Genomic DNA, 27,246 nt, shown 5'->3' on the forward strand with positions numbered 1-27,246 from the left:
CCTCATCCTCATTCTCATCCTCATCCTCATTCTCATCCTCATCCTCATCCTCATCCTCATTCTCATCCTCATCCTCATCCTCATTCTCATCCTCATCCTCATCCTCATCCTCATTCTCATCCTCATCCTCATTCTCATCCTCATCCTCATTCTCATCCTCATCCTCATCCTCATTCTCATCCTCATCCTCATTCTCATCCTCATCCTCATCCTCATCCTCATTCTCATCCTCATCCTCATTCTCATCCTCATCCTCATTCTCATCCTCATCCTCATTCTCATTCTCATCCTCATCCTCATCCTCATTCTCATCCTCATCCTCATCCTCATCCTCATTCTCATCCTCATTCTCATCCTCATTCTCATCCTCATCCTCATCCTCATTCTCATCCTCATCCTCATTCTCATCCTCATCCTCATCCTCATACTCATTCTCATCCTCATCCTCATCCTCATTCTCATCCTCATCCTCATCCTCATTCTCATCCTCATCCTCATTCTCATCCTCATCCTCATCCTCATTCTCATCCTCATCCTCATTCTCATCCTCATCCTCATTCTCATCCTCATCCTCATCTCATATGAATCAGAATTGGTTTCCTCTATATTTTTCTAGTCAGAATTATTTCTATAAAGACGTCGGGGATTACGGGAGGGACCACGTGAAGTTTGCCAACGTTGTAAATGAAAGTAATTTTTGTGGAACGAACTGAGGACACCTAGGCCGTCAGTTTATGCCGTTAACCACTTGACCATCGGCACGGTCCAAGGAGGATGAACCGATTAGAGTAGTCGCGCTATCCGTTAAAACAATCACGGATTTATAAACATTTGCAACAGAAACATTGCTAGCTGAATTTGTATTATTGGGATTATTCAGACAACTATTCTTACCTTGGATATTATTATCACAATGAGTCGGCCGATGGAACTCCCGATATTCTTCATATGTGTCTTATTTAACTCTGTAATTTTTACGGAATTTCGAATAAAGCCGTTTTTAAATACACAGGGCGGTTTGATTTTATTCTGTCAGCCATGACCAAGTAGACATCTTAAGTAATTCGTAATAACCCTAGTCCTCGAGTGACCTATTGGCGTTGATAAGTGGTGATGCCTATATAAAAAAAATAGTATTCTTAGTGTCGCCTGTACCTAGGATGAAACTTGTAACCTTCATGAGACTGTCTCTTAGAAATTGTTATTATCACGTGTATTCGTTGCGCCAGAGAAATTTCTGAGTTGCACCAGAAAAAAACAAACAGATGTCACATCGACCAATGTATTGTGAAAATAACATTCAAAGTGAAAATAGTAGTCTATATGATAAAAAATTAAAATTATCAATCGCTATTATCATCGATTTTTCACTATCTGTAAGTATTTAAATTGTTGTAATGTAATCGAAAACTAAATTGTTCTTATACTTTTGTATAGTCGTTTTTTTCTTTCTTATACAGGGCGACCCCCCCCAAAAAAAACGGGCCCGAACTCTAGTTAGGCCCTGTTTCTTCCTGTTTTGTCCGAATGAAATCAAACTTAGGTCATAACTAATTTATTATATTCAAAAACATCACATCAAAACACTAGGGTCTTTGGCCTTTTTTCTCCGTTCTACAGCATATGTTCTAGATGGCCTCCATTGAGCTTTTGTTTTTTTTGGGGGGGTGGGGGCTTACGCTGTATTCACCTTTAAAAATACAAATGTAATCAAGGCATGAAAGATCATGTCTTCAAGAACATTTTAAATATAAGAGGGTTCTATTAGTTCGACGGAAGAAACTTTCTAAATAAAAGATTCTCCGGCATCGTAAGAACTTTTATAGTGTAGACATTGAATGTTGCTGCTCATCGGGTTTGACGCGTGTGTTTACGTCAAGAAGGGCACAAGAGCTACAAGTTTGTCCCAGTAAATTCTATTAAAGTACTTGTAAAACAAACACAAGGATTAAATATTATGGTGATGGGACAGTTGTTGGGGGTTGGTAAACTCTGATAGCCCTATTCAATCAGAGTCTCTTTATTGGACCGTGCAAATAGAAAGAGAATATCCTAGAGTATATTCTTGCTATATCATGAAAGCCGCATTGTGTAGTTAATATCTTCCAAATCTAATGGATCATTTTTGTTGGAACGATTGATTGGAATCCGAATCAGAAAAATCGGAACTTTAACTCTATCTATCTATATAAAAGCCAAGTACGCCCAAAGGTGGAATATCTGGGCAGGAGCTGCTAAAAAGCCTATCCTGCCTTGACAGAGTGCAAAATAGACTTCGTGGCTTAGTGGGGGATGCCCTTTTCTCTTCCCTGCAACCTCTCTCCCACAGAAGAGACGTTGGAAGCCTATCTTTGTTTTATCGTTATTTCCATTGGAGGTGCTCGTCTGAGCTCCAATCTCTAGTCCCCCCTCTCCAATCTTTTATGAAAAACACCCGTCTAGCTGAAACCACTGGCAAAATTTTTCCCCATTCTTTATCTATGCTTAAATCAAAACGTAGATTTCATGAACAAAGCTTCTTTCTTAGAACTGCACGCCCGTGGAACTCGGTTCCGTCTGCCTGCTTCCCACCTGACTACAACCTGGATGTCTTCAAGTCCAACATAAACAAATTCCTGGTGAACCGCCCCCTTAAGTAGACACTTTTATTAAATCCTCACACTAACGTACTGTACATGCAATAACGCTTATCCTTGAGTGGCTCCGGGCCTTGATAAGTGGTGATCACCTTGTAAAGAAAAGAAAAGGGTATCGGAATCGGTATCGGAATCGAAAAAATTGTGTCTATTGTCTGATATCAAAAACGATTCCTTGAAATAACTTTTTTTATTTGATTTTGTTGAAAACAAAATCTTCTACTGTTGGTAGTATAACAAAAAAAAAACTACTAATAAAACTATAATCTACTAAGGGGTACTTCTAAATTTTTCTGGAAATACACAAGCATGATTAAACTAATTTAGTGACCAGAATTAATGATACAATTATTAGAATAAAAATCATTTAATCAACGTTTGTTTCTCTCCACTTTTTCCTCTATGTATTTTAAGCACACAAAATATATACAAAATATTGTTTAATTTTGGGATTGAGTTATGTAGCCCGGTTGTTTGGAAGTGTGTGTTCAGAAAAAAAGTGGTAGTAGGCAGGCAGGCTCGAACCAATGCCGCAAAGCCGGAAAAGAAAGGGAAAGATAGCCTGTAAGTTTTTCCTTGGGCTCAGGGATTAACCAAAAGTCAGAGGGAACAAGGTCTGGACTATAGAGAGGGCGAGGAACTGTCTTACTGACCATCTTGGTCAAATATTCTTATTTTCCTTGACCATCCCTCGGGCAAACTTCACGAAAATCTTCCGCATCTTAAGTTTCTCGTTAATAATGGCGTGTACAGTTCCTACAATGACATTAAACTTTGGACTTATTGTCTTGATAGGCACACGAGGGTTCTCATCCATTAAATTTTTTATTTGGTCAATCAACTCTGGTGTTTTGATTTCCTTACTCATACTCCAACTCTCATCCTTCCTCAAAAAATTCCTGCCCTCCTTGAATCTTTTATGCCAAAACTGATGCTCAATGTATGCACGATGGTCCAAAATCAGTCTGAAGAATTCTATACGTTGCTGTGACATTTTTTCAAATTTAGAACCGGATTTTATTGCATATATTTCTTTTGAAATGTCCACATGTCCAGATTGCATTTTTTGAAATTCACCAGCTGTGGCAATCAGGCTTTAGTAGGGTGTATTTCCTGCTGCAATTGAATCTAAAATCACAAAAATTGGTCAGTCATTTCATAGGACTCATCCTGGCTTGATAGAGTTCAAAATAAACTTCGTAGCCTCTTAGGGGATGTCCTTTTCTCTTCCTTGCAACCTCTTTCTCACAAAAGAGCTGCTGTTAGTTTTTCTCTGCTTTATCCTTATTTTCATGGCAAGTGCTCGGCTGAGCTTTAATCTATGGTCCTCCCTCGCCAAACTTTCACAAGAAACACCCGTCTAGCAGAAAACACTATCAATAATTTCGCCCACTCTTTATCTGTGCCTAAACCTAAACGTAGATTCCATGAGCAAAGCTTCTTTCTTATAACTGCACGTCTATGGAATTGTCTTCTGTTTTCCTGCTTTCCAGCTGACTACAATATGGTTGTCCTCAAGTCTAACATAAACAAGTTTTGGATTAGCCGGTCCATATAAGTTAACAAATTTACCGAATCTCCATTACTAACGGTTACTATATTGTCCAATTTCTACTGTGCACTCTTTAACCCTTATCCTCGGTGGCCTCTTGGCCTTGACAAGTGGTGATGCCTATGTAAAAAAAGCAATAATACACTGAATTTGCAAGAGTCTACCACAATTTCAAATGGCTGTACAAAAAGTCTTAAAACTTTTAAATAAATTTCGTATGTATATACTGTTGTAGTTCGTGTTTATTTTTCTTTTCATTAAGTTTGTTCGAGCTGTATGCGTCTTACATTTGTATCAATATATATGTTACAAGGACGGCCAAATAATATGAAAAAAAGCAGAAAATACGCTTTAAATGGGTACAACATTATATTGGCGAGTGTCCTGATTATGTCTATTTAATGCGTGGTTGCTATTTTCATATATGTCAACAAAATATGTTGCAAGAAAATTTGTGTTCTGAAAATACGATTTGCAGAACAGATTTGAGACCACGAGGGGAATACTGATATTTATGATTATTCCAATTCCATCATTGTGATGGGATGTTGTTTACCTTCATGAATAATTTAATTGTGATATATTAGAATTTATCATTTATATTGATAGTAGCAGAAGTACCCGATGTTGCCCAGGATTGAATAAGGATCAAACAATATTTCACACTTTCAATACTTTTATTGTCATCCGAATCGGTAGATATGGCGCATTTTTAATTAAATCGGCGACCCATCTAAGTGCACCAGGAGGAAGCTTCGCCTTCCTCGCCGATGCGACTTAGTCAAAAATATACTGTAATCTACATTCACTATAGAGAACCTACTGCTTATTTTACAAAATTATTTTATATAATGTCTCGAATTAAAGTTTAAAATACAAGCATCAAGTATCATGGTTCAATTGTGCTCTAAACAGAAAAAAATAATTTCGAACAAGACTCTGTCTTAGCAATAAACCTCCTTTTAATTTTATACCCCAGATCCTTCTATTTGTGCGTTGGTTATCAATTTTCTCCAATGCGCTTGTGGTTTAGGCTGTATAAGGGTGTTAACTTTGGTCAAGATCGGACTGCCTCTTTTAAAAGGATTTTTCCAATTATCTATACGAATTGGAAACATTCCGATACAAAACCTACTCCCAGAAACATAAAGTACATTTCTGAAAATTAAACAAATCGGCCCAGCTGTTTTGATATACATGTGGAACGAAATCACGCACACATGCGCGTGCACCTGCGCGCACACATAGTTCCTTTAATGTATAAGCAGATATTTAAAAATGTAATTCACTTGTGCATTACGCATGTGATAAGAAATGTTGGTATTAACTTCCCTAATACATTTCTAGTTAGAATTGTTTATGGGAATACATAAGCCACTTCCATAAAAAAATAAAACAAAATAGGCGAAGATTGTCCACATCCCAAAGTGAAAGATTTTCTGTGGTACAAACTGGATTCGAACCTGGTGCACCAACATTTTCCATCCAGGTTGTTAATCATTTAGCAACCGTCTACCCCCTTTGTAAATAAAAAAAATAATAGACGGCTTCAAGATATAAAGTACACGTCTATAAATTTATGAAACGCATATAAGATGTAGAATATTTGTAATAATTATAACAGAAAATGTTATCATTCGAGAAAACATAAAATTTCAGTCATCTTATTGTAGAATTTGTATATATTTTCATTTAAATCTGTTCGTATTGTAGATAATTATAGGTTAAAAATGATATATACATAAAGTAAATATACGTATATATATATATATATATATATATATATATATATATATATATATATATATAAATATATATATATACGTAGCCGTCATCCACAGAAAAACTGCTTCGGTCTATCACAGCTTTTCAGTTTGACTAGACTAGGAACTATCTCAAGCAGTGATTGAAACTCGACCGCCAATATATATACATATACGCCTTTTATTCCTCTATAATTTTACCTGCCCATATTTGACTTTTAATTTTTTTTAACTGACGTGATCACTAGAATATTAAAATTAGAAAGCAAATATTAAAAGGTAAAATTATAGAGGAATAAAAGGCCACTTAAATTAGGTATAGTTTGTTTTAACAGTTACATTAAATTTAGCTTAAATTTGCAGTTTTTGAAACAATTATAAGTGCGGACTTTCTTTTTGCCGACACTGTGTATATATATATATATATATATATATGGCTGTGGAACTTATTATATATATATATATATATATATATATATATATATATATACATATATACTAGCAGAAGTGCCCGTCGTTCACTGGGTTCAAAAACAGCCTACAGAAAATGGACTTTGATTGATGAATGTATGATAGGTTATGAAAAGGAGGAGGTTGTAAAGAGATAGGTTTTGATACTCAAAAATTTTACCCTAAGAAAAATATGATGAAAGTAAAAATAATTTTCGCGAAAATATATTTTTTATATCAACTTTGTTTCCATTTCGAGCCAAATGTGACCAACAAAATGATGTTTCCTTAAAAAGAGAAAATGTTATATATATATATATATATATATATATATATATATATATATATATATATATATATAAATATACAAGAAATAAATGTTACAATAGTCAATAAAAGTTACTTTTATGGTAGAAAAGTTCATTGGTTTGTAGTTTTAAGTGTTTTGTATTTTTTTTTAATTCACGAACCGGTTAAAAAAAATCAAAATGGCAGCGACTTTGAAATGGATTCAGTTTGAAGGAGGGGGAACTGAGCATTCTGTGTTAACAATTTAAGAGAGTAAGGGATATTTATAAGCATATTTTTATGTTTTCCGTTATTTTGTGCTTGAGGAATATTCGATTATTACATGTGTAGTTTATATAAAAAAAATTTTAAGTAGTTATCGTCTTAAAGTTCGTTTTAATTTCGGTTCGCTGTAATTATTTCAAGTAAAGAGAATTACAAACTATTTCAAAACAAATAAAAACAAGAACTGAACTTTAATTGACTATGGTAACATTTATTTCTTGTATATTAATTTTTTCGGGTAGTCGTTTGTTGGCTTTTCTGCTAAACATTCTTACTAAATAATATCGACGAAATATCGAAAAACAAAGAAACAAAAACAGTTTTGAAAAATAATGAAGCTTTACTTACTTTATTAAAATAATCCGAAACAGCAAAATCGGATATTAAAAAAGTAAACACGTAATTACTTTAGTTTTTTAAAGCAAAGAATCGATATAAATATGAAGAAGAAGAAAATGGCGCCCGTTCAAGCAGAACAGCGTCGTTTCAGTTTTACAGAATTGAACGGTGTAGTATTGCGCCGTCGAATTCAGTGTTGTATTATTGTAATGTAAAGAGCACGCAGAAAGGGTTGTAATCAATTTAATTCCTTCTAGTACACTGACAAAACTGCTTAAACAGATATATAAATAAAAATAAAAAGGTTATGTAAATGTTTTTTAAAAAGACACGTAATAACGTGAGCAGGATATTTCCTTTCTTTTGACATGATAACAAGTAAAGTTCTTATTTTTTATTATTTATCTATTTATCTATTTTCGAAAGAGTGCCACGTGCAAGTGGAGAAGAAAAAAAAACGAGTTCTGAATAATTTGTGTCGAGAATTGTCTAAAGTTCCAACTTTTTTTTGCTTTCACTTTAATAAGAACGTTAATAATATACTATAATATAATACCCATTCCTGATCCTCAATACATATTCTTTCATTGTATGTAATCAATTTTTTTTTAAATAGTCAACCATATAGGAGCCTATTCGTGACCAGACACCCACGCACAGGCGTTCAGCTTTATATATTATATATATATATATATATATATATATATATATATATATATATATATATACACACACACATATATATATACATATTTATATATATACACACACGTATATATATATGCACACACACATATTTATATATATATATATAAATATGTGTGTGCATATATATACGTGTGTGTATACATATAAATATGTATATATATATATGTGTGTGTGTGTGTTCGTGTGTGTGTGTGTGTATAATAGTTGTATAGATTGGTTTCCTAGATGTAAATCTAATGGAACCCTCGTGGTTATTGAAGAATGTTCAACGGTGGACAGATCTGGTATATAGTCTGTTTATTTTACAAACATTATTAGTTACATATGTGCATACATGTTTCAGTGAAATCACAATTCAAATAGACCACATCATCAGACTAAAAACGGAGCTATATTGAAACGAGAGACACGATGACATTAGTTTTTATAAAATATTTTGCTGTGGTTTACGCTTTGGAAGAAAGTGGGTGTACACTTTGTGAATTTTAGCAGTAGGGGTTTTTGGATGGAGATGCTGTGAAGAAAGGGAGTAGGGGTGGGTGGTAAAGGCAGTCACGCTATAGCAGGGGAGAAGTATTGGTATTATTTTAAGTTGGCGATTATTTATTATCCTAAGATTTCGCTTTGATCTGAGGTAATATTATACCCTTATCGCCGTTCCTTTAATACCTTAGGATTTTTCTGGTTGTTTTTTTTTTTATAGTGGAGATTTCATTATCAATCTATTTTTTGCTAGCTCGATTTATTTATTCATTTTATTCATCGCTTTTTATGCGTTTATATGTTTCTCATTTTCAAACATTTATTTGTTTGTTAATTTATAAGATATATGTCCATATGGTAAAATTAACAACCAGTTTACTTTCAAAAACCCTTACTGCTCACATTCACAAAGTACACCCCCACTTTCTTTAAGAGCGTAAACCACACCCGAATATCTTAAAAAAACGAATATAATCTTGACTCTCGTTTCAACATCCCTCATTTTTTGATCTGATGAATTCGTGTCCTTGAATCGAGATTTTACTGAAACATGTATGCACATATGTAATCAATAATATTTGTATAATAAACAGATTACACACACACATATATTTATATACCCATATATATATATATATATATATATATATATATATATATATATAGAGAGAGAGAGAGAGAGAGAGAGAGAAGATTTAAGGTTAGTATTTTCCAAAAGCTACCTAACCTGCTCTGAAGAACTGCAAGCACTTGTGCCCCCTAGATGTATAAGATCCTTCTACTCCAGTAGTTTCTTCCCCAGAACTGTAGACTTTGGAATTCCATTCCGGGTCACTGCTTCCCCAACTGTACTGACATGCATAAGTTCAAGTGCAACGTGAACCAACATCTCGCTGCCCTAATCCCTTCATAGTACCCCAGTAGATGTTTCCCCTGATAGTAGCCCCCTATACCAAAGTGGCAATGTGCCTTGTTTGGGGTGAAAATGTAATAAAAAAAAAAACAAAAAAAAAACAATGAAGTTTTAACGAGGTCAATACAATATACATGAGTATGTTTACGTCAGCTAGTTATTGTAACTAGAGATTTCTGCAGACGATATAGCTTATACAAAATCTATATCGCCTGAGGATATCTCCTGTTACTAGTAACGAGCTAACTGAAACATGTACAGCGACACATTGTTGCTTATGTATGTGTGTGTGGAGAGAGAGAGAGAGAGAGAGAGAGAGAGAGAGAGAGAGAGAGAGAGAGTGGGGGAGAGAGTATATATGGGATAAACTAATTCAAGATTATTTACATACGTATGTTCCGAAAATTTAAACAATAAAAATTTCTTTGTGTACGACACTTTCATATACAATATAATATTTTTTAAATGTAGAATCTTTCATCAGCATATGGGGATGCCACCAAGTAAACAATTAAATAAGAGCATAACGACCAATTGATAAGGCCAATCGATGGGTAACTCATTTTGATTGAAAATGTGAAATGAAATACGAAAGCTGTAGTGAGCCAAGAAATGTCTAGCAGAATTTATTGACCGTTAAAAATGCTGATTCAATGTTTAATTCGATTTATTATTATTATTATTATTATTATTATTATTATTATTATTATTATTATTATAATTAGAGCGTGGTTTGATTCGTTCATTTATCAAAATGCAATTAGATTTAACAATGTATATGATCTGAAGTGGAAGCCTTTTTACTGAGCTTGTTATTTGAAAGTAGTTCGTCGATATTATATAAGAACCTCTACTATTATATAAAAAGAAACTTTGTGTCTGTGTGTGTGATTTCGTTCCCTATGAACTCGAAAACGGCTCGTCGATTTTTGTGAAATTTCACGCGAAGGTGCATTAAGTATATGGCAGTGTTCTAGATTTGCATCGGGATGTATTAGATAAGTACCGATAATCGATAATGAAAAAAAAAGAATCAGATGAAAGAAATAACACCTTACACAGCCTAATATCATAAATGCATTTAAGACGTTTTATTGCACATTGCTACGTAAGGCGAAACGCAAGACATATAAAATTAACAATATGTTCTTTGGTATGATAGTGGCGCGTTCGAAATGAATGTTTATGTTTAAATAACAATAAAACCATGACAATGATTTGAATGGCCGGGCATATAAAATTAACAGTAGGATGTTTGATATGATAAGGACGCGTTTAGAATTAATTTTTCTGTTTAGAGCAGAATTTAAGCATAATACTTGACTTTTGCATTTTAAACTTTAATTCAAGCCATTATATATATATATATATATATATATATAAATTATATAGAATCAACAGTAGGTTCTCTACAGTTCAATGTGGATTCCAATGTATTGTGGACAAAGTCACTGCGGGTATGTATGTGAAGCTTTTTCCTATGCACCGCCAGTTTTTCCTGACTAGAGCAGGCAATCAATCAATTTGATTGAAATGCGAGCGATTTCACCAATTTTGATGGCAATAACAGCATGGGTGTGTGACACATTTGTTGATTGATGATCGATCCCGGGCATCATTGGCTCTCACTGCTAGGATATATTTAAAATATATGTTTTGTATAATCTAAGGACTACATAAATATGTATATATTGTTTTTTTTTTATTTTTCAGGGGGAAGCTGCCGTGCAGTCACTTCAAAAACAGGAGTAGTGGATCCAACCGGGGAGTCTGATTACGGGCAAAATATTACAATTAAATGCACACATAATGGGACAATAGTCACGAAGTATAGGACATGCGTGTGGGATCTGGAAAATAAAACTTTTACTACTGTCGGAGATTCCCCTGAATGTCCAGGTAAATTTTTATTGTTCCTATTATGAGGGTCATTCTAAACACAAGGCATGTTATGTTTCAACCCAAACATTAAAATGCCCAAGAGTTACGAAGTCGGGAGTAGTACTATCAAAATAAGCGACATTTTTATGCTTCATAATTTATTGGTTCCTCCTAAAGGAGGGTGAACCTGTAAGTTCACCCTTGTCCGTTCGTCCGGTTGTCCGTTCGTCTGTCTGCACTTTTTCTCAATAACTACGCATTGGAATTTTTGAAATTTTGCACAAAAATAAAACAGATGAGTAAAAGAAAGTAACAGAACGGATTTTCCAGGAAAACTCCGGTTGCCCCCCCTAGGGGTGACTTTCGGGTTAAAATGGCTAAAATTGACACTTTTGTGCTTATTAAAAAAATGATGCCTTGGATTTAAAAAAAAAATCTTTCTGAAAACTTGTAACTAACTGATTTCTATGTAATTTTGTTCGTCTACACTTCGCGATAACTCTTGGGTGTCCCCCAGGGGCTGTTTTAGGGATAATAAAACACTCCATTTTTGGGACTATTTTACAATATTTGTCCAAAATGTTGTTTGTATGTATATTTAGCAGTGTTCGATGGTGCTGAACTCAAATTTAAATATCTTAAGGCTTTGGGGACTTTTGGGGCTAAATGGAAGAGGGACAAATGATAGACTTGATCATTTCTTTTTTTTTCTTTTTTTGCATGATGCAAGGTTCAAATTTACATATAATAAACTGCACCTTTTTTATTTTCACCAGGATTTGACGTCTCCTGAGGACATTTGGGGCTTGAAAGGAGGGGCAAATGCTGAACTTAGTCATTTTTTATGCCTTGTTCACTGTGCACTCACGGGGTACTATACATGCTTCATTTGATTTTCTATATAGACACCCCTATTCTCAATTTGCTTTGCCAGTTGTTTTTATGCATTTGTTGTAAAAGTCCACAACGCGCTTTGCCAACCACATCTCTCTCGCCACTCTGAAATCCACGAATTTATCTCCTAACTATGCTGAGACCATCTGCACCGACTTTATAATGGTTCAACAGGCCGTGATTTATATTCACCATACTATCATCACTTTACATAGTTTGAGGAAGTAACAAGTAACGTGTCGTGGATTTTAGTTTTAGCTATATTTTTGTTGTGTAATGTGTTACTGTACCAAATGGACTACATGTTTCATATGTTAGACAAGGAAAGCTCCCATCCGCATGAAAATGAGGCACCGCTGAATACATCAAGAATGATTGACAGCAGAGAGGTTAGAAAATGATCTCAGCTAATAAACGGAAGTTGAGTATCGTAATTAGTCACAAGGACGTTAGTGTCTCTGTTTTCTTTTTAAAATTTAAAACAATATGCTCGAAGCTTATATATATATTCCATGATCCCTCAAAACATGTGTAATTAGATACAAACTTAAACTATTCCATATGATATAATTTACATGCTTAAATAAATTAAACCAAAGACAATATGTATGACATAACCCTCCTCCCGCTGCTCGGTGCTTTACTTCTATAGTCTTCAGTAGTATTAGACTATGTATTTAGATTGTAATATTGTGCTTGTCCTTGTGTACACAACATGGATGAAAGATTGATTTAGACTATGACACCTCATGCAAAGTCGAGCAAACGGAACTAAGTACTCACATGTAGAAAATGTATACAAAAGAAGTAAGAACACAAGAGTCAGGAAAACAACGAGGTGTGATAGAAACGATAATACTATCTGTATTTTAGTTTTAGTTATATTTTTATTGTGTAATGTGTTACTGTACCTAATGGATTACACGTTTAATATGTTAGATAATGAAAGCTCCTATTCCCATGGAAGTGCTACCTAACTAATATTCCTGGTGAACCAAGTGCAAGAGATTCAGACAATTGCACTTAAAGCAACAGCGAGGATACTAAAAAGAGCTCTCGGTTGGTTTCAATAAAAAAAGCGGGGCAATGTTGGCAGCTGGTTTTGCTGCCCCATACCCAGCATTACAATCTTCAAAGGAAGAAAAATTTAAAAAAAAATGAACATGAGGCACCGTTGAATAAATCAAGAATGATTGGCAGCAGAGAGGTTAGAAAATGATCTCAGCTAATAAACGGAAGTTGAGTATCATAAGTCAATTAGTCACAAGGGCGTTAAGGTCTTTGTTTTTGTAATTTTTAAACAATTTGTCGCAAAAGAAGAAAGAATCGCTCGTTCCAACCTTGATACATATGTTGAACAGCACGAATCATAATTTGGTTCCGGTATATTTAACTATTAGGTTAGTGCCAAAATAATGTTGGTTTTTTTTTTTTTACATTACACTTCAAAAGATCATAACCCTTTTAATAATAAGTTTTATTAATAAAATCAGAACCATTAGAATCGACAAATTTTTGCTAACGAGAAACTGGGTTATGTATCCTATCAGCATAGAAATCCGAAGTCCTTGAACAGATGAAGTCATTGAAGCCCGATTCAGCACAATATCGGCTTTTGAAGCAGTTTTCACACAGAAAGTTGTCGAGATGCTGGAAAAAAGTGATAATCGGTTGGCGGAGTCTAACACCAGAAATATCTGCAACAAAGAAATAAAATTTTCAGGTCATGAATGCATACGTTCAGTCATCATAACAATGCAATTTGCAATCATTTTTTGATCCATTCAGGCAAAATAAAAAATAGAAAGCGTTACTTTTGGAACGTTTTTTTATATGTCAAAAATCGAAAAATCGACATTTTAGTTTATTCTTTTCTTAGTTTACATAGTTAGTTAATACGTGCTCCTAGCTGAACGACCCAGAAAAAGGGGTGGCGTACAGAACATACCAAAACAAAAGAAGATGAAAATGAAAGGATTGTTCTGTCTAATTGGTCGTTGCGAAAGGCACATATAATCAAGGTTGTGCTAAACTGCTTACATAAAGTGGAGAGTGGAAAAACTGTTTTAAAAATTGCGAAATGAAAATAGCAATTTCGTGTCAAAATAATTGAAATATACAAATATGTGTAAAAATCGCAAAGTACATGGAAACAAACAGACGTCTTGTTGTTATAAGTGGCAACTATGTCATTCTGTCATTGCTTATTTAACAAACTGCCGTTTATATTAACCCTGCATTCCGCTTGCGGCAAACTTCGAAACCAAGGGAAGATAACTGTTGGGGATGGCACCCCTACATATTCTGACAATGGACTGTTCCTGACATCATTTCCGGTAAACAGGTTCTTCTTTCCAGTAGTTTGAACCCAAGACTCAGAGAGAGAGAAAGAGAGAGAGAGAGAGAGAGAGAGAGAGAGAGAGAGAGAGAGAGAGTCGTAACTTTACTTTATCATTTAGTTGAGCGGACCTCCCAGTCAAATAACATCGTTTCCGTATTTTCTATTTAAAATATATCATTCATTTCATTGTTTTCGAGTCTTCTCGTTATTTTCTCCAACATTTACACCATAACAGTAACCAAAATATTTTCTATAAAAGCTATGTCATAAAATTACACAATCACCTAATCCGTCTTGTTCTCATATAATTTGCATTGTCAGTCGTGATAATTTCCAGAAACGTCATATTTTAAATTTATATATTTTCTATATATATTCCAATGTTATATTTATTTTTGAATACTTTTTAAAAATTTTATACAATTATTGTTTTATTTTATTTTATACAGTCATTGATTGTGGAATTCCTGAGAAAGTATCCGGAGCATTAGCTTACCAATACAACAATTGCACAACTGTAAATTGTTCTTTCGAGTTCAAATGTCTGTCTGGTTTTAATCAAACTGGAACCGGAAGTGGTCCAAATAATAAAAGCGTGATATGCGGCACAGATGGACGATGGCACTTCTACGATTTAGCATGTGTCGGTGAGTCTTATATTGTTGTAGTCCAGGAAGAAGATATGAACAAATATTCATTAGAGGCGTCCACGTAAATCAATGTGTTTTACCTGACAATTAATCTTCATCCTTAGTTGATTTTCTTCGAAGTTTAAGACAACGGAGAAATTGTTGACTTCTTATTCACACATTAAAAAATGAGATTAAATAATAAAACTTTGTTTCACTGTGAATTTAAATATTACCTTTCTATAAAACATCATATAAAATTGTATTTACAAATACAAGCTCGGTTTCTTGAAGAGAAACATGCATTCCGCTGGTTTGTACGTCATAAATCAAATACAAATACAAACATTCATAAATCAAATACAAATACAAACATTCATAGATGCTAGAAATCATTGTGAAGGTGAAATAGCAACAGTCAAAAGAAAGCATGCTGAGATAATCAGGGAACGCATTGAATCGCAAAATATAGAACTCGCGATTTCTGGAAAATCTATAATAGTAGAGTGAATAAAGGGCAATCAGTAATTCCTCCACTGAGCAACAACCAGAAGGTTACATGCACAGCAATGAAGGCAGAACTGCTTGCCTGTTGATTCGCCTCCAACTGCACCTTAGAGCCAACAAATAACTCTTTCCCAAATTGCCCTATGCGGACTGAAGCTACATTAGATGATATACAAATCACACCTTCTCACGTCCCTAATATCATAAAATCTTAGAAACCTCCAAGACCTGTGGGCTTGGTCTCATTCCTGCATTACTAATCAAGAAATATTCAGCTGAGCTAACCCCCATACTGTCCAAGCTCTACAATAAATGCCTTGCTGAATCTCGCTTCCCTAATAGCTGAAAGATGACCTCTGTGTTACCAGTGTACAAGAATTCTGGTAAAAGAACAGACCCTCTCAATTATCGCAACATTAGTCTCCCACGCCTCTTCGCTAAAATCTTTTAGACTTTAATTAATCAAGCACTAGTTCGCCACCTCTCAAAGGACAAATCTTCTCTCTGACAAACAATATGGATTCTGATAATGAAGTTCTACAGATATTTTAACAGTCATCTCTGAGAGCATTTACCATGTTCTGGATAAGGCGGACGAATCCAATGCTGTAGCCCTTTATATATGCAAGGCTTTCGACAAAGTCTGCCAAAAAGGGCGGCTAATAAAAATTAAATCGTACGGTGTAACTAGACGTATACTAAATATAATTAGATCCTTCTTAGACAATAAAGTCTACAGGTTGTCATTGACGGACGCATATTCAAGCAACATAACATTTATGCGAGAGTGCCTCAGGGGTCGATCCTTGGACCATTATTATTTCTGATATTCATAAACGACCTCCCTGATAATATTGTGTCCGAGATGGGTATATTTGCTGATGATACAACTCTTTATGATATGCATGAGGGAAGAATAGATGTACATAAATCTAAGACAATGGCAGAATTGTTAGGAAATGACCCCGCGACTATAGTGGAATGGGGCAGCAAATGAATGGTAACATTTAATGCTAGTAAAACTAAGCTGCTCTCCTTTAATAATTACAAGACGCCTCTCCAACCCTCTATATCCATGATAAATAGCACCTTACCTGAGAATTCTATGATTCAAACTCCTCGGCCTAATATTTGCCGGCAATATGAACCGGAACAAATACGTAGAGGATATTGCAAAGGCTGCTGCAAAGAAGGTGAGTTCTCTGTACCGTGCTAGTAGACTACTCTCGCCTGAGAGTAACCTGTATCTTTACGAGGCCACCATTAGCCCACGCATGGAGTATTGTTTCCACATCTGGGCTGGTGCATCTACCACTAGTCTCTCACTCTTAGATAAAGTCCAAAAAAGAGTTGTCAATCTAATCGGTCCCACTTTATCAACTAAGCTTCAGCCCCTGTCTCATCGTCACAATGTTGAATCACTGTGCTTTTTTTTGCAAACATTTTAATGAAATGTGTTCTGATGAACTCGTTTCACTTGTACCCCCCCCACGATGTACATATACCCGACAAACCCGTTTAGCAATAAGATCTCACCCCTTCACTGTTGATGTCCCTAAATGCCAGAAAGGTTCGTATTCTAATAGTTTCTTCCCTAGCACAGCTAGACTTTGGAATTCTTTCCTGATGTCTGCTTCCACGGCTGTACTGATATACAGAAGTTTAAATGTAACATAAACAAACATCTTGATGTATCTTTCCTAGACATGGCCCCCAAATAGTATCCCCTTACTTCCAACTGGCGATATGCTTTGTAAGGGGCGAACATGAGTAAAAAAAAACAAAAAAAGCTTCTGAATATTTGTATTTGAAATATTGGAAAAGTAAACATAAAAAAATATGTATGATCCGTTAGAATAAGGGTGCTATAATTTTGAATATATCAAAAAACAACATTACAGAGAAGAAAGCATGTACACACGAATATTAAAATTCAAACGCCATTCACATTTTGTCATAGATGAAGAAAATGACAAAGATCTCAAATCATAACCTTCGAGGATACGAACCTGTACATATTAGGTTGACAAGAAAGTTCTTACGGTTTTAATTTTAAAATCCTGATGAATATAACTCGGCTCAAACAAAAATGTCTTTATTGAGATAAGTACCATCCGAATGAACACCCTTTTGCAAACGCAAAACAAATGTATTAATACCAGTGAATTTCAAATCTTTATTATTTATCTTTCGAGTTAGCTCAAACGGTTGGCAACGCAGCTGGACTGCTAGATGTTTTGGTTTCGATTCTAACTGATGTCACCCATGTAATTTATTTTCATAAACTTTTGAATTCAGTACTATATCTATATATCTATAAAAGTAAAAATGTTTGTGTGTGTGTCTGTCTGTGCACACTTTCCTACCAAATAACTCTGTTAATGTTCGGTCTACAGACTCGAGATTTGAAATAAGGGTTACTAATATTTGGGAAAATCTTTTTTATCGGTTTTCGGCCAGAAATTTGTCTTTTAAGGGGTCAAAGTTCAACCAGTTGACTTTTGAAAACTCTACCGATGTCCTCCGCCAATTTTAAGTCTAAACACTTGAAATTTTAGATATAGGTTCTTTAGACATGAATCTAACTTTATAATTTGATTTTAGCCACACACAATAAATGTTAAGGGGTCATAATTGGGGTCCAAATTAAAAAAAAATTGAGCTCTTCGGTCTCTACCAAATTACTCAGCCAATTTTTGGTCTAAACATTTGAAATTTTCCATAATGTGCATGCAGAAATAAGGCAAGCTTTTTAATTGTTTTTTTTTTGCTTAGAATTTGGCTCCCAAGAGGTCAACATTCTAAAGATTTGACCTTTGCGGTCTCTAGCAAACTATTAAGCCAATTTTGGGTATGAACATTTGAAATTTTACATAAAAGGAACTCAGATATGCAGCAAGCTTTTTAATCAGGTTTAGGGCGAAAATTGACTGGCAAGAGGTCATGGTTGACAGAGTTGACCTTTGCAGACTCCTCCGCCATTTTTTACTTTAAACACTTGAAATTTTACATGTAGGTTACTTGGACATGGATCAAACATTTTAATTTAATTTTAAGCCAAAACAATAAATGTTAAGGGGCAAAATTGGGGTCAAAGTTAAAAGAAATTTGAAGTCTGCGGTCTCTACCAACTTTTCTCTATGGTAGTTTAGGAAGTCTATTATATAGAAAGGCATTACCGTATATATTCACACTTTTTAATATATACATATGCACATAAAGTTATGCACAGTGCATAGTGCCCGAGCAAAGCCGGGAAGAACTGCTAGTATATATATATATATACATACATATATATATATACATATATATATATATATATATATATATATATATATATGTATGTATGTATATTCAGTAGAGAATTAGCTCTGTAATTATAAATACGAAATCTGCATCGACTAAAATATATTTAAGCTCCACTATTAGTATTTCATATATCTGAAAACTTATTTCAACTTTTTTTTTATTAACAGGCCTGTCATGTAAAGATCCTGGAAGACCTGCCGACGGACAACAAGTCGGGGATTCATACGAAGAAGGAAGTCTGATTAGATTTCGTTGTCTTCGCCCTGGTTTTGTACCCGAATACCCTTATCCTCTGCAATGTCGTTATAATGGAAGTCTTCACTGGAATGGAACTGTGCCTCGTTGTGTCGGTAAATAGTTTAATTAAAAAAGTATATATTTATGTATTACCAAGGAATATATGGTTCATTATAATAGAGTTATTTTCGCATGAGAATAGTATGTTTCCTTTATAAAATAATTTATAGCACAAAGTTTAAATTGGGTATGGCGGCGGTTGGCTCTCTTTTTCTTGGTCTATTCTTTAAACTAACATCAGTAACAAAAATACCACATTTACCGTGTTGGTAAAATCTACTTAACATTATTGCCAATTGTTGACGTTTTATATACTTTTTTTTTCAAAAAGTGGATACTGGTGCAGAATTTGAACAAGGCGTAACTAACTAATTGACTACTCGGGTGTGTTCGGAACATAACCCTAACCACCTGCTTTCTCCAAGCGTCACCGATTATCAATGCGTAACAACGCTACCCAAGGAAAATATTGAAGAAAACATTTAAATATATTATCACCAGGAAGAAAATATAAATAACGAAAAAAAAAAACAACCTACCGTAACAATTTCTGTTTTATTCTTGTAACGAATTTTTACGTGAAAAAAATAAGTAAGTTGTATTTTTTTCAACTATTTTTTGTTAGATAAATTGAAAAATAATGAAGTAACCAATTTTTAATTCAATTAATTGGAATTCTTATTGAGATGAGAAAATTGTATTATTCATTTATTTATTTATTTATCGCAGACTATTTTCCTCATCTTTAAGTTGTTATTTAACTATTCCTCTGGCCTTCATCAGGTAGTTAACCATGACGGAATAGGAATGCTGTACTTCCTAACTGCATCCTCAACAATTACTGCCTTCCATAGTCGTGAGACAACAACTATGGAAGGCAGTAATTACGGTTAGGAGATACGGCGTTCCTATCCAATCGCGGTTAACCATCTGACGAAGGCCATAGGAATAGTTGGCCGAAACGACGTGAAACAACAAGAAGACGAGGATCATCATCATCATCATCATCATCATCATCATCATCATCATCATCATCATCATCATCACGGGCTCCTTGCCCGGACCAATGTGACTCTTCCTACCCAGAGTTTCCTGTCTAGCGTCGTGTGCTATTTGTTGGATGTACGTGGATCTAGGTCGTCCTCTGCTTGCGCGTCCGTGTCGTGGAGTCCATAGCAATACATCACTCACCAATTCATGCTTGCTCCTCAGACAATGATCGGCAAATCGTAAAGCTGCAGACTTAGATAACATACCTCCTGAAGTATGGAGGACAGGTTGTTTCGATGACATACTTCTTAATTTATGCAATTATGTGTATAATAAAAAAATGATTAATATATGGAGGGAAAGGTGCATACTTCTCTTCCCCAAGAAGGGTGACCCAAGCATACCAAGCAACTACAGAGGAATAACACTCACTCTAATTGCAGCACAACTCTACAATGCCATGCTTCTCAACTGTATCCAACCAAAGATCGAAAAAGTGCTCAGGAAGAACCAACATGGATTTAGAAAGAATCGCTCTACTACTAGTCAAATACTTACTGGTAGGAGACTGATTGAAGGAGTCAAAGCAAAAAACGTTGAGGCAGTTATGATCTTTGTAGATTTCTCCAAAGCATTCGACGAGGATAATAGTCCGCAATAAATAAACAAATAAATGAATGAATAATAAAAATTACTCATCTCAATAAGAATTCCAGTTAATTAAATAAATGAATATTTTTTTTGTTTTACATATTTTTAATAACAATTTTAAAAAGCGCTTTTTATATGTTTTTTTTTTATGTATTATGTTTTTTTTTTTGCGTTTTTTTCTTGATTCTTGCAACTAATGTAAACTTGTTGGTGCTGTTTTTCCCCCCTGTGGGATGGGCCTGGGTAATCGGATTTTTTAAAATTAAATTACATTAAGCTGTGATATTGTCTTAGGATTAGGTAGACTTTTCTACGGGCGCATCAGGCGATGTCAAAGTTGGTTGAGAAGAGACAGTGGATGTGGAAGAAACTTCGCCAACGCAACCGGGTAACATTCCGATATATGGTTTAAGACAAAAGGATTATTACCAAATGTCTGTCTCCACATACACGCAAGGTGGGGATATTCATCTTTTATAGAGTTGTTAGGAACGGCAGTTTGAGGGTTGTTAGTTTACTTAATTCATTGTCTCCTCCCCCCCAAATATTTTCTCTCAAAGATCGTCTGCTCCTTTGCGTTGCATTGATAGCTGATCGGATTAAAGACAAAAGAGCGCATGCTGTCATTTTCCGAAGAAAGCCAAGCGGACAGTTCTGGTTAAAATTCTGCACAAATATGAATAATTTCATCGTTTGGGAACGGGGGTGCTAGCGGCAATTATGATTCCTGAGAACTAAAATGCTATATATTTTTATTTATGTGTTTATTTATTTATCTATTTGCAGACTATTATTCTCATCCTTTTATAAGTATTATTTTACGACGTTTCGACATTTCGGCCAACTATTCCTCTAGCCTTCGCCAAGTGATTAACCGTGACGGGATAGAAATGCCGAATCTCCTCACTTTATCTTCAGTAATTACTGTCTTCCATAGTTATCATCTTACCACGTTTTGGCCAACTAATAATCTGGCCGGAATTGGGTAAATTGAAACTTCTTCAGACAATGCTCACCTGAAGCTGTTAACCATCTCAAAGAGACAATGTTTATTTTTTTTTTATCTATTAATCTGTTGCATTTTAACAGATATTAATTTTATGTTCCAAACTCAGACTCCATTCTTCTCTCCAGGAAAAAGGTTAAATGTAAAAACATGTATTGCTTCCTAACTGGTTGACTTTATCAATCTGGTCTCTATCAAAGTAACCCTTTACGCCTAAGTGGCATTTTACCTTGATTGGATTGAACAAAACATTTTTTAAAAAGGAGTCAAAGTTTGAAGGACACTCGAGGACCACAGTTTATATGTGTTAGGTGGACGGTACGATGATCGGCAGTGCTGGAAATTGGGTAGAGATATGCTCAACAAAAAAAGTGTTTTACATTGGATTTAAAAGCTCCATTGTTGTAGTAAGCTGTGAAGCAGCCACATTGTGTTCTACAGGCATTTTTAGGAAAGAAACTTCATTCATAGAATTCGGAATTTGTTAAAGGCAGATAAGGAGTATGGGAAATAGTTGACTGTGTTTGTAGCTAGACGAGTATTTGAGACGAATGTTTTAGAAGGGATGGTTGACCATAGATCAAAGCTCGGTCGACCACCTGTAATGAAAATAACGATAAAACAGGGATACTTAATAAACAATTACTTCGGAAAGAAGTATAATACATGCTACGTTCGTTTCCTTTTTTCGGGAGAAAGACGTACTGAGATTGATTTTGTTTCTGTTTTTAATTATTGCAGACCGGGAGAAACCGCATTTTCTGAAATGCCCAAAGGAGAACTTGTACTTCAAGCGGATGACGACCGTACACCTACCTGTGCTAAAAGCAGTCGATAATTCTGGGGAATTTCTAAAAGTCGAGGTTGTACCAGACATATTTAGATTCAGCCAAGTTCTTTTGACCGACGTGAATATTACATACACTGCAAGGGATTCGGCGAAAAACTCAGCATCATGTTCTTTCCAATTAAAATTAAAAGGTAAGATTTATCTATCTGTCTATAACTCTTACTTTCATTTACTCTCATTTTCTCTAACACTGTGTGTGTGTGTGTGTGTGTGTGCGTGTGTGTGTGTATGTGTGTTGAGCATTTTTTTTTTTATGGGACTGTTTTATATAAATATATACTTCCGATATTCGATAAGACTTGAAAAACCACTAGATTCATCCATTTGTAAAATAATTCATTTAAATACCTTAAAGTATATATATATATATATATATATATATATATATATATATATATATATATATATATATTGCAACGTAAGCTATTGACTGGGCTCTAATGTGTGAAAGTCGGTCAGGTAACCCCCTTTTTCTGTTATAAGTACTAGGTAGGCTACAATCTTCCCACCTCGTTCTCTGAACGTTCACGGGCTAAATCATAGCGGGAATTATCCAGACGTATGACCTCACGTACACCTGAATTAAATTATCTCTCTTTATCTTTATTTGTGCTCTCCGTTTCCCAAACGTGAAAAAGAAAGGAAAAATAAGTAATTATTGCAAGGAAGATGCGGTGGGGAAAGACATAACTTGCGTGAGAAAAAAGCTCAGAAAGTAGAATTCGACATGCAGCTGGTATACCGAGAAGACATGTAAAGCCTTAGCAACCGCGCTATAATGTGAACCCATGGCGTAACCATCTCCAGCACCCAAATCGAATGAACCAGAAAGTAAAGGGCAAAACTGACTGCAGATTTAGCAACATTGCATATGGAGGCAAAAGATGCTGCTTCATTGATCACAGGGATGCAAATAGAAATGTTGCTGCATTGTACAGGGATGCAAAGATGAGATCTGATCCTCCACTATAAAGCAGTGGTTCATTCGCCGAATGAAAGCCAACGGAAATATTTCTTAGAAAAGAACAATAATTCCGATTGAAAATGGGGGTGAAATAAAAGGTAGACTGATACTTGAGGTATAGTGCTGTGCACCAATATATATATATATATATATATATATATGTGTGTGTGTGTGTGTGTGTGTGTGTATTATAAACTGTCAATCGCCTTATTGCAAATTAGAGAAATATCTATATGTCATTAAATATACGTCACAAAAAATGTAAATTTCATCATCACATGGTTTTTTCAAGGTTAGTTATTTCCAAAAGTTGTATTCAAATCTAAGCGATATTCACAAAGTTATGACATTTTATTTATTATCAAGTAATTTATACTGCCCGTCGCTTTATTGCAGGTCTTTTAATATGCCAAAAAGGGGCGATTAACGGTTATCGAAAAAGAAAGGATTGTTGCTGGACTCGCAAAAGGATTGTTCATCAATGATTTAGCTATGACGCTGCAAAGGGATCCAAGAACTTTGGCTTCATTTGTAAACAACTCCAACACCAAACCCAGAATGGATAATGGCACCAGAAAAAAAAAACACTTTCAAATCGTGATATTCGGAGAAATTCGTAGGGAGGTCAACCGAAACACAAGCAGCACTAGTACTTCCATTTTTGCAAAAGCTGGAATCACTCCAAGATCCAGATAGGCCCAATTTAATATGTTGAATGAGATGGCTAGAAATATCAAAGCTATTCCAAGGTTGGGGTCATCATGTTTTAGGCGGGAATCATTAGAGATAAGTTGGTTGGGCCATACCGAGTTCTAGAGGGTGTAAAACTTACCAGCAATGTATACACGGTCTTTTTGGATAAACATTTGTCACTATGGCTAGATGACCTACAACTGTCACGTCGCTTTCAGATGATTTTGATGTATGACAATGCACCATCCCATTCTGCTAGGGCGATTGCAGCCTTCCTTGAATCTATGGCCTTCTTTGGAGAAACTCTCATGACCTGACCACTTAACCTCATTGAATATCTCTTGTCAATATTAAAAAGAGGAGTTGACGAGGGAGGAGAGCAATTTACTTCAAAAGATGACTTGTGTTTGTATGAATAAAAATGTATGCTAAACAAATATATAGTTGGGTTACTTCCTATCAAAAAACTTTACCAGCATTATCATACATATACATATATATATATATATATATATATATATATATATATATATATATATATATATATATATATATAAATTAGTAGCGTTCGTGTGCGTGTGTGTATAACTCCACATAGTCAAAGAAATATAAATACGTTTAAGGTTATTTCTTCTTAAATAATGCGTATACAAATCTCCAGGTCAAGAAATATATAAATCCGTCGTAGGCTATTTCTATCAAAGGAGATCAAACATTCAGTTTTATGCGTAAGTTCTATATATAGTATTTTACAAGTTATCTCATTTGCATATTACTTTAAAAAGTAATGATGAGCTTGATCTTATCATTTATTTGCTGTAATAGAATCGTTTCAATTATACTATTTAGAAATATTATTTAAAATGTATTTATTTATTTACTTTATTTTTAATTTTATTTATATTTGATTTATTTTATCGTTAATTATTAATAAAACAGTTGTGTTTAGAACAAAAAATCTCATTTTTAACTATGAGAATTATTTCCCGTTAAGATTATACTTCCAAGCGGAAAGAGAGAGTGAGAGAGAAACACAAAACAGGAGTTACCACAGCCCAATAAAAGAGTAATAAAAATTGAACATTCCAATGAATAGTAGACACTTACACGTCTCCACCTCTGGGAAACACTTCAAATGAACTAAGAAAATGCTATTTAGTTTAATTGTTTTAAATCCGAGAGTGATTTTAAATTTTAAATTCTTAGTGTTACAATAATCTCGACGTCGTTAACTGTTTATTGTAATATTTTTTTTTTTATTTAGAAATATTATTTAAAGCTGATTTATTGTTTTTTTTTTAAATTTTAACCGGAGGTAATGTTTAAGAAACGTGTATTTTTTGTTGATATTGTGATGGTGATCCGTTTCTTTACGTTTTAAAACGATGTATTTAATAATTTTCTTTTATAAAAACAAATTTAGAGTTTTCCTTCTTTAGAACAAAAGGTAAACATACAGACAATTACTAGGTAAACATACCTTTGAAACAAAAAAAAAACAGAAATTTGCAACGTTTTTTTTTAATCATTATGTACGAAAGAGTGATAAATAAACTTCAAACTTCGTATATGGCCTAAACAGAGACAAACAATTTCATAAATTTATAAATTAGACAAGGGGGATTATTATCCAGCTTTCCAACAGAGAATACTCGGCATTGAGACAAAATTAAAAGTGCCTCAGTCTAGAAAGACATCTCATTTACTGACTGAGAATAGAACAGCAAAAGTGTAATATCAGAACAGATACTATATTTTTTAAGATATGGTATGTTTACAATCAAGTTTTATGTACTGAATGTGTTGGATAAAAGTTAAGCAATGAGTTAAAATTTACTTCCATGAATATTTTCCTATGTGATATCATATGTTACTATGTGATATCATATGTTACTATGTGATGTCATATGTTACTATGTGATGTCATATGTTACTATGGGATATCATATGTTACTATGTGATATCATATGTTACTATGTGATATCATATGTTACTATGTGATGTCATATGTTACTAGGTGATATCATATGTTACTATGTGATGTCATATGTTATTATGTGATGTCATATGTTACTAAGTGATATCATATGTTACTAGGTGATGTCATATGTTACTATGTGATGTCATATGTTACTATGTGATATCATATGTTATTATGTGATGCTATATGTTACTAAGTGATACCATATGTTACTAGGTGATGTCATATGTTATTATGTGATGTCATATGTTATTATGTGATGTTATATGTTACTATGGGAGATCATATGTTACTATGTGATGTCATATGTTACTATGTGATGTCATATGTTATTATGTGATGTTATATGTTACTAAGTGATATCATATGTTACTAGGTGATGTCATATGTTACTATGTGATATCATATGTTACTATGTGATGTCATATGTTACTAGGTGATATCATATGTTACTATGTGATATCATATGTTACTGTGTGATATCATATGTTACTATGTGATGTCATATGTTACTAGGTGATATCATATGTTACTATGTGATGTCATGTTACTATGTGATGTCATAAAGTAACCTTCATCTTTGATAAAAATGTGGTTGTGATACTAAACAAATGTTAACTATTGTGTTTCTTTGTCAATGTTCCAATTGTTCTGTGCAACAATATCAGTGTCAACTTTGATATAACCTATTTGTTTTAGAGTTCATGGTTGGATTTCAGTCACTTAAAAGGTAGTTAGCACTTTTAAACACATTGGGCAATTTTAAACACCTTAGGCTCTTACAATATCCACTTACTAGAAGGTTGTCCACGAAGCAGGTACCCGAGTGTACCACA

The 27,246-nt window shown here is 34.2% G+C and overlaps 1 protein-coding gene across 1 annotated transcript in view; it reads left to right on the forward strand.

Annotated features, from left to right (window-relative positions):
- Positions 1-27,246, forward strand: part of LOC145248918 (uncharacterized) — a 424,846-nt gene that overhangs the window by 246,628 nt on the left and 150,972 nt on the right. Inside the window, exons 20-23 of the mRNA XM_080110703.1 lie at positions 11,131-11,316; positions 14,983-15,180; positions 19,146-19,328; positions 22,664-22,903. Coding sequence (XP_079966829.1) covers positions 11,131-11,316; positions 14,983-15,180; positions 19,146-19,328; positions 22,664-22,903 — 807 coding nt within the window. The remainder of the gene's footprint in view (positions 1-11,130; positions 11,317-14,982; positions 15,181-19,145; positions 19,329-22,663; positions 22,904-27,246) is intronic.

Source organism: Euprymna scolopes, chromosome 27 (genome assembly GCF_053919585.1).
Source record: "Euprymna scolopes isolate OS-2025 chromosome 27, ASM5391958v1, whole genome shotgun sequence".
NCBI lineage: Eukaryota > Metazoa > Mollusca > Cephalopoda > Sepiida > Sepiolidae > Euprymna > Euprymna scolopes.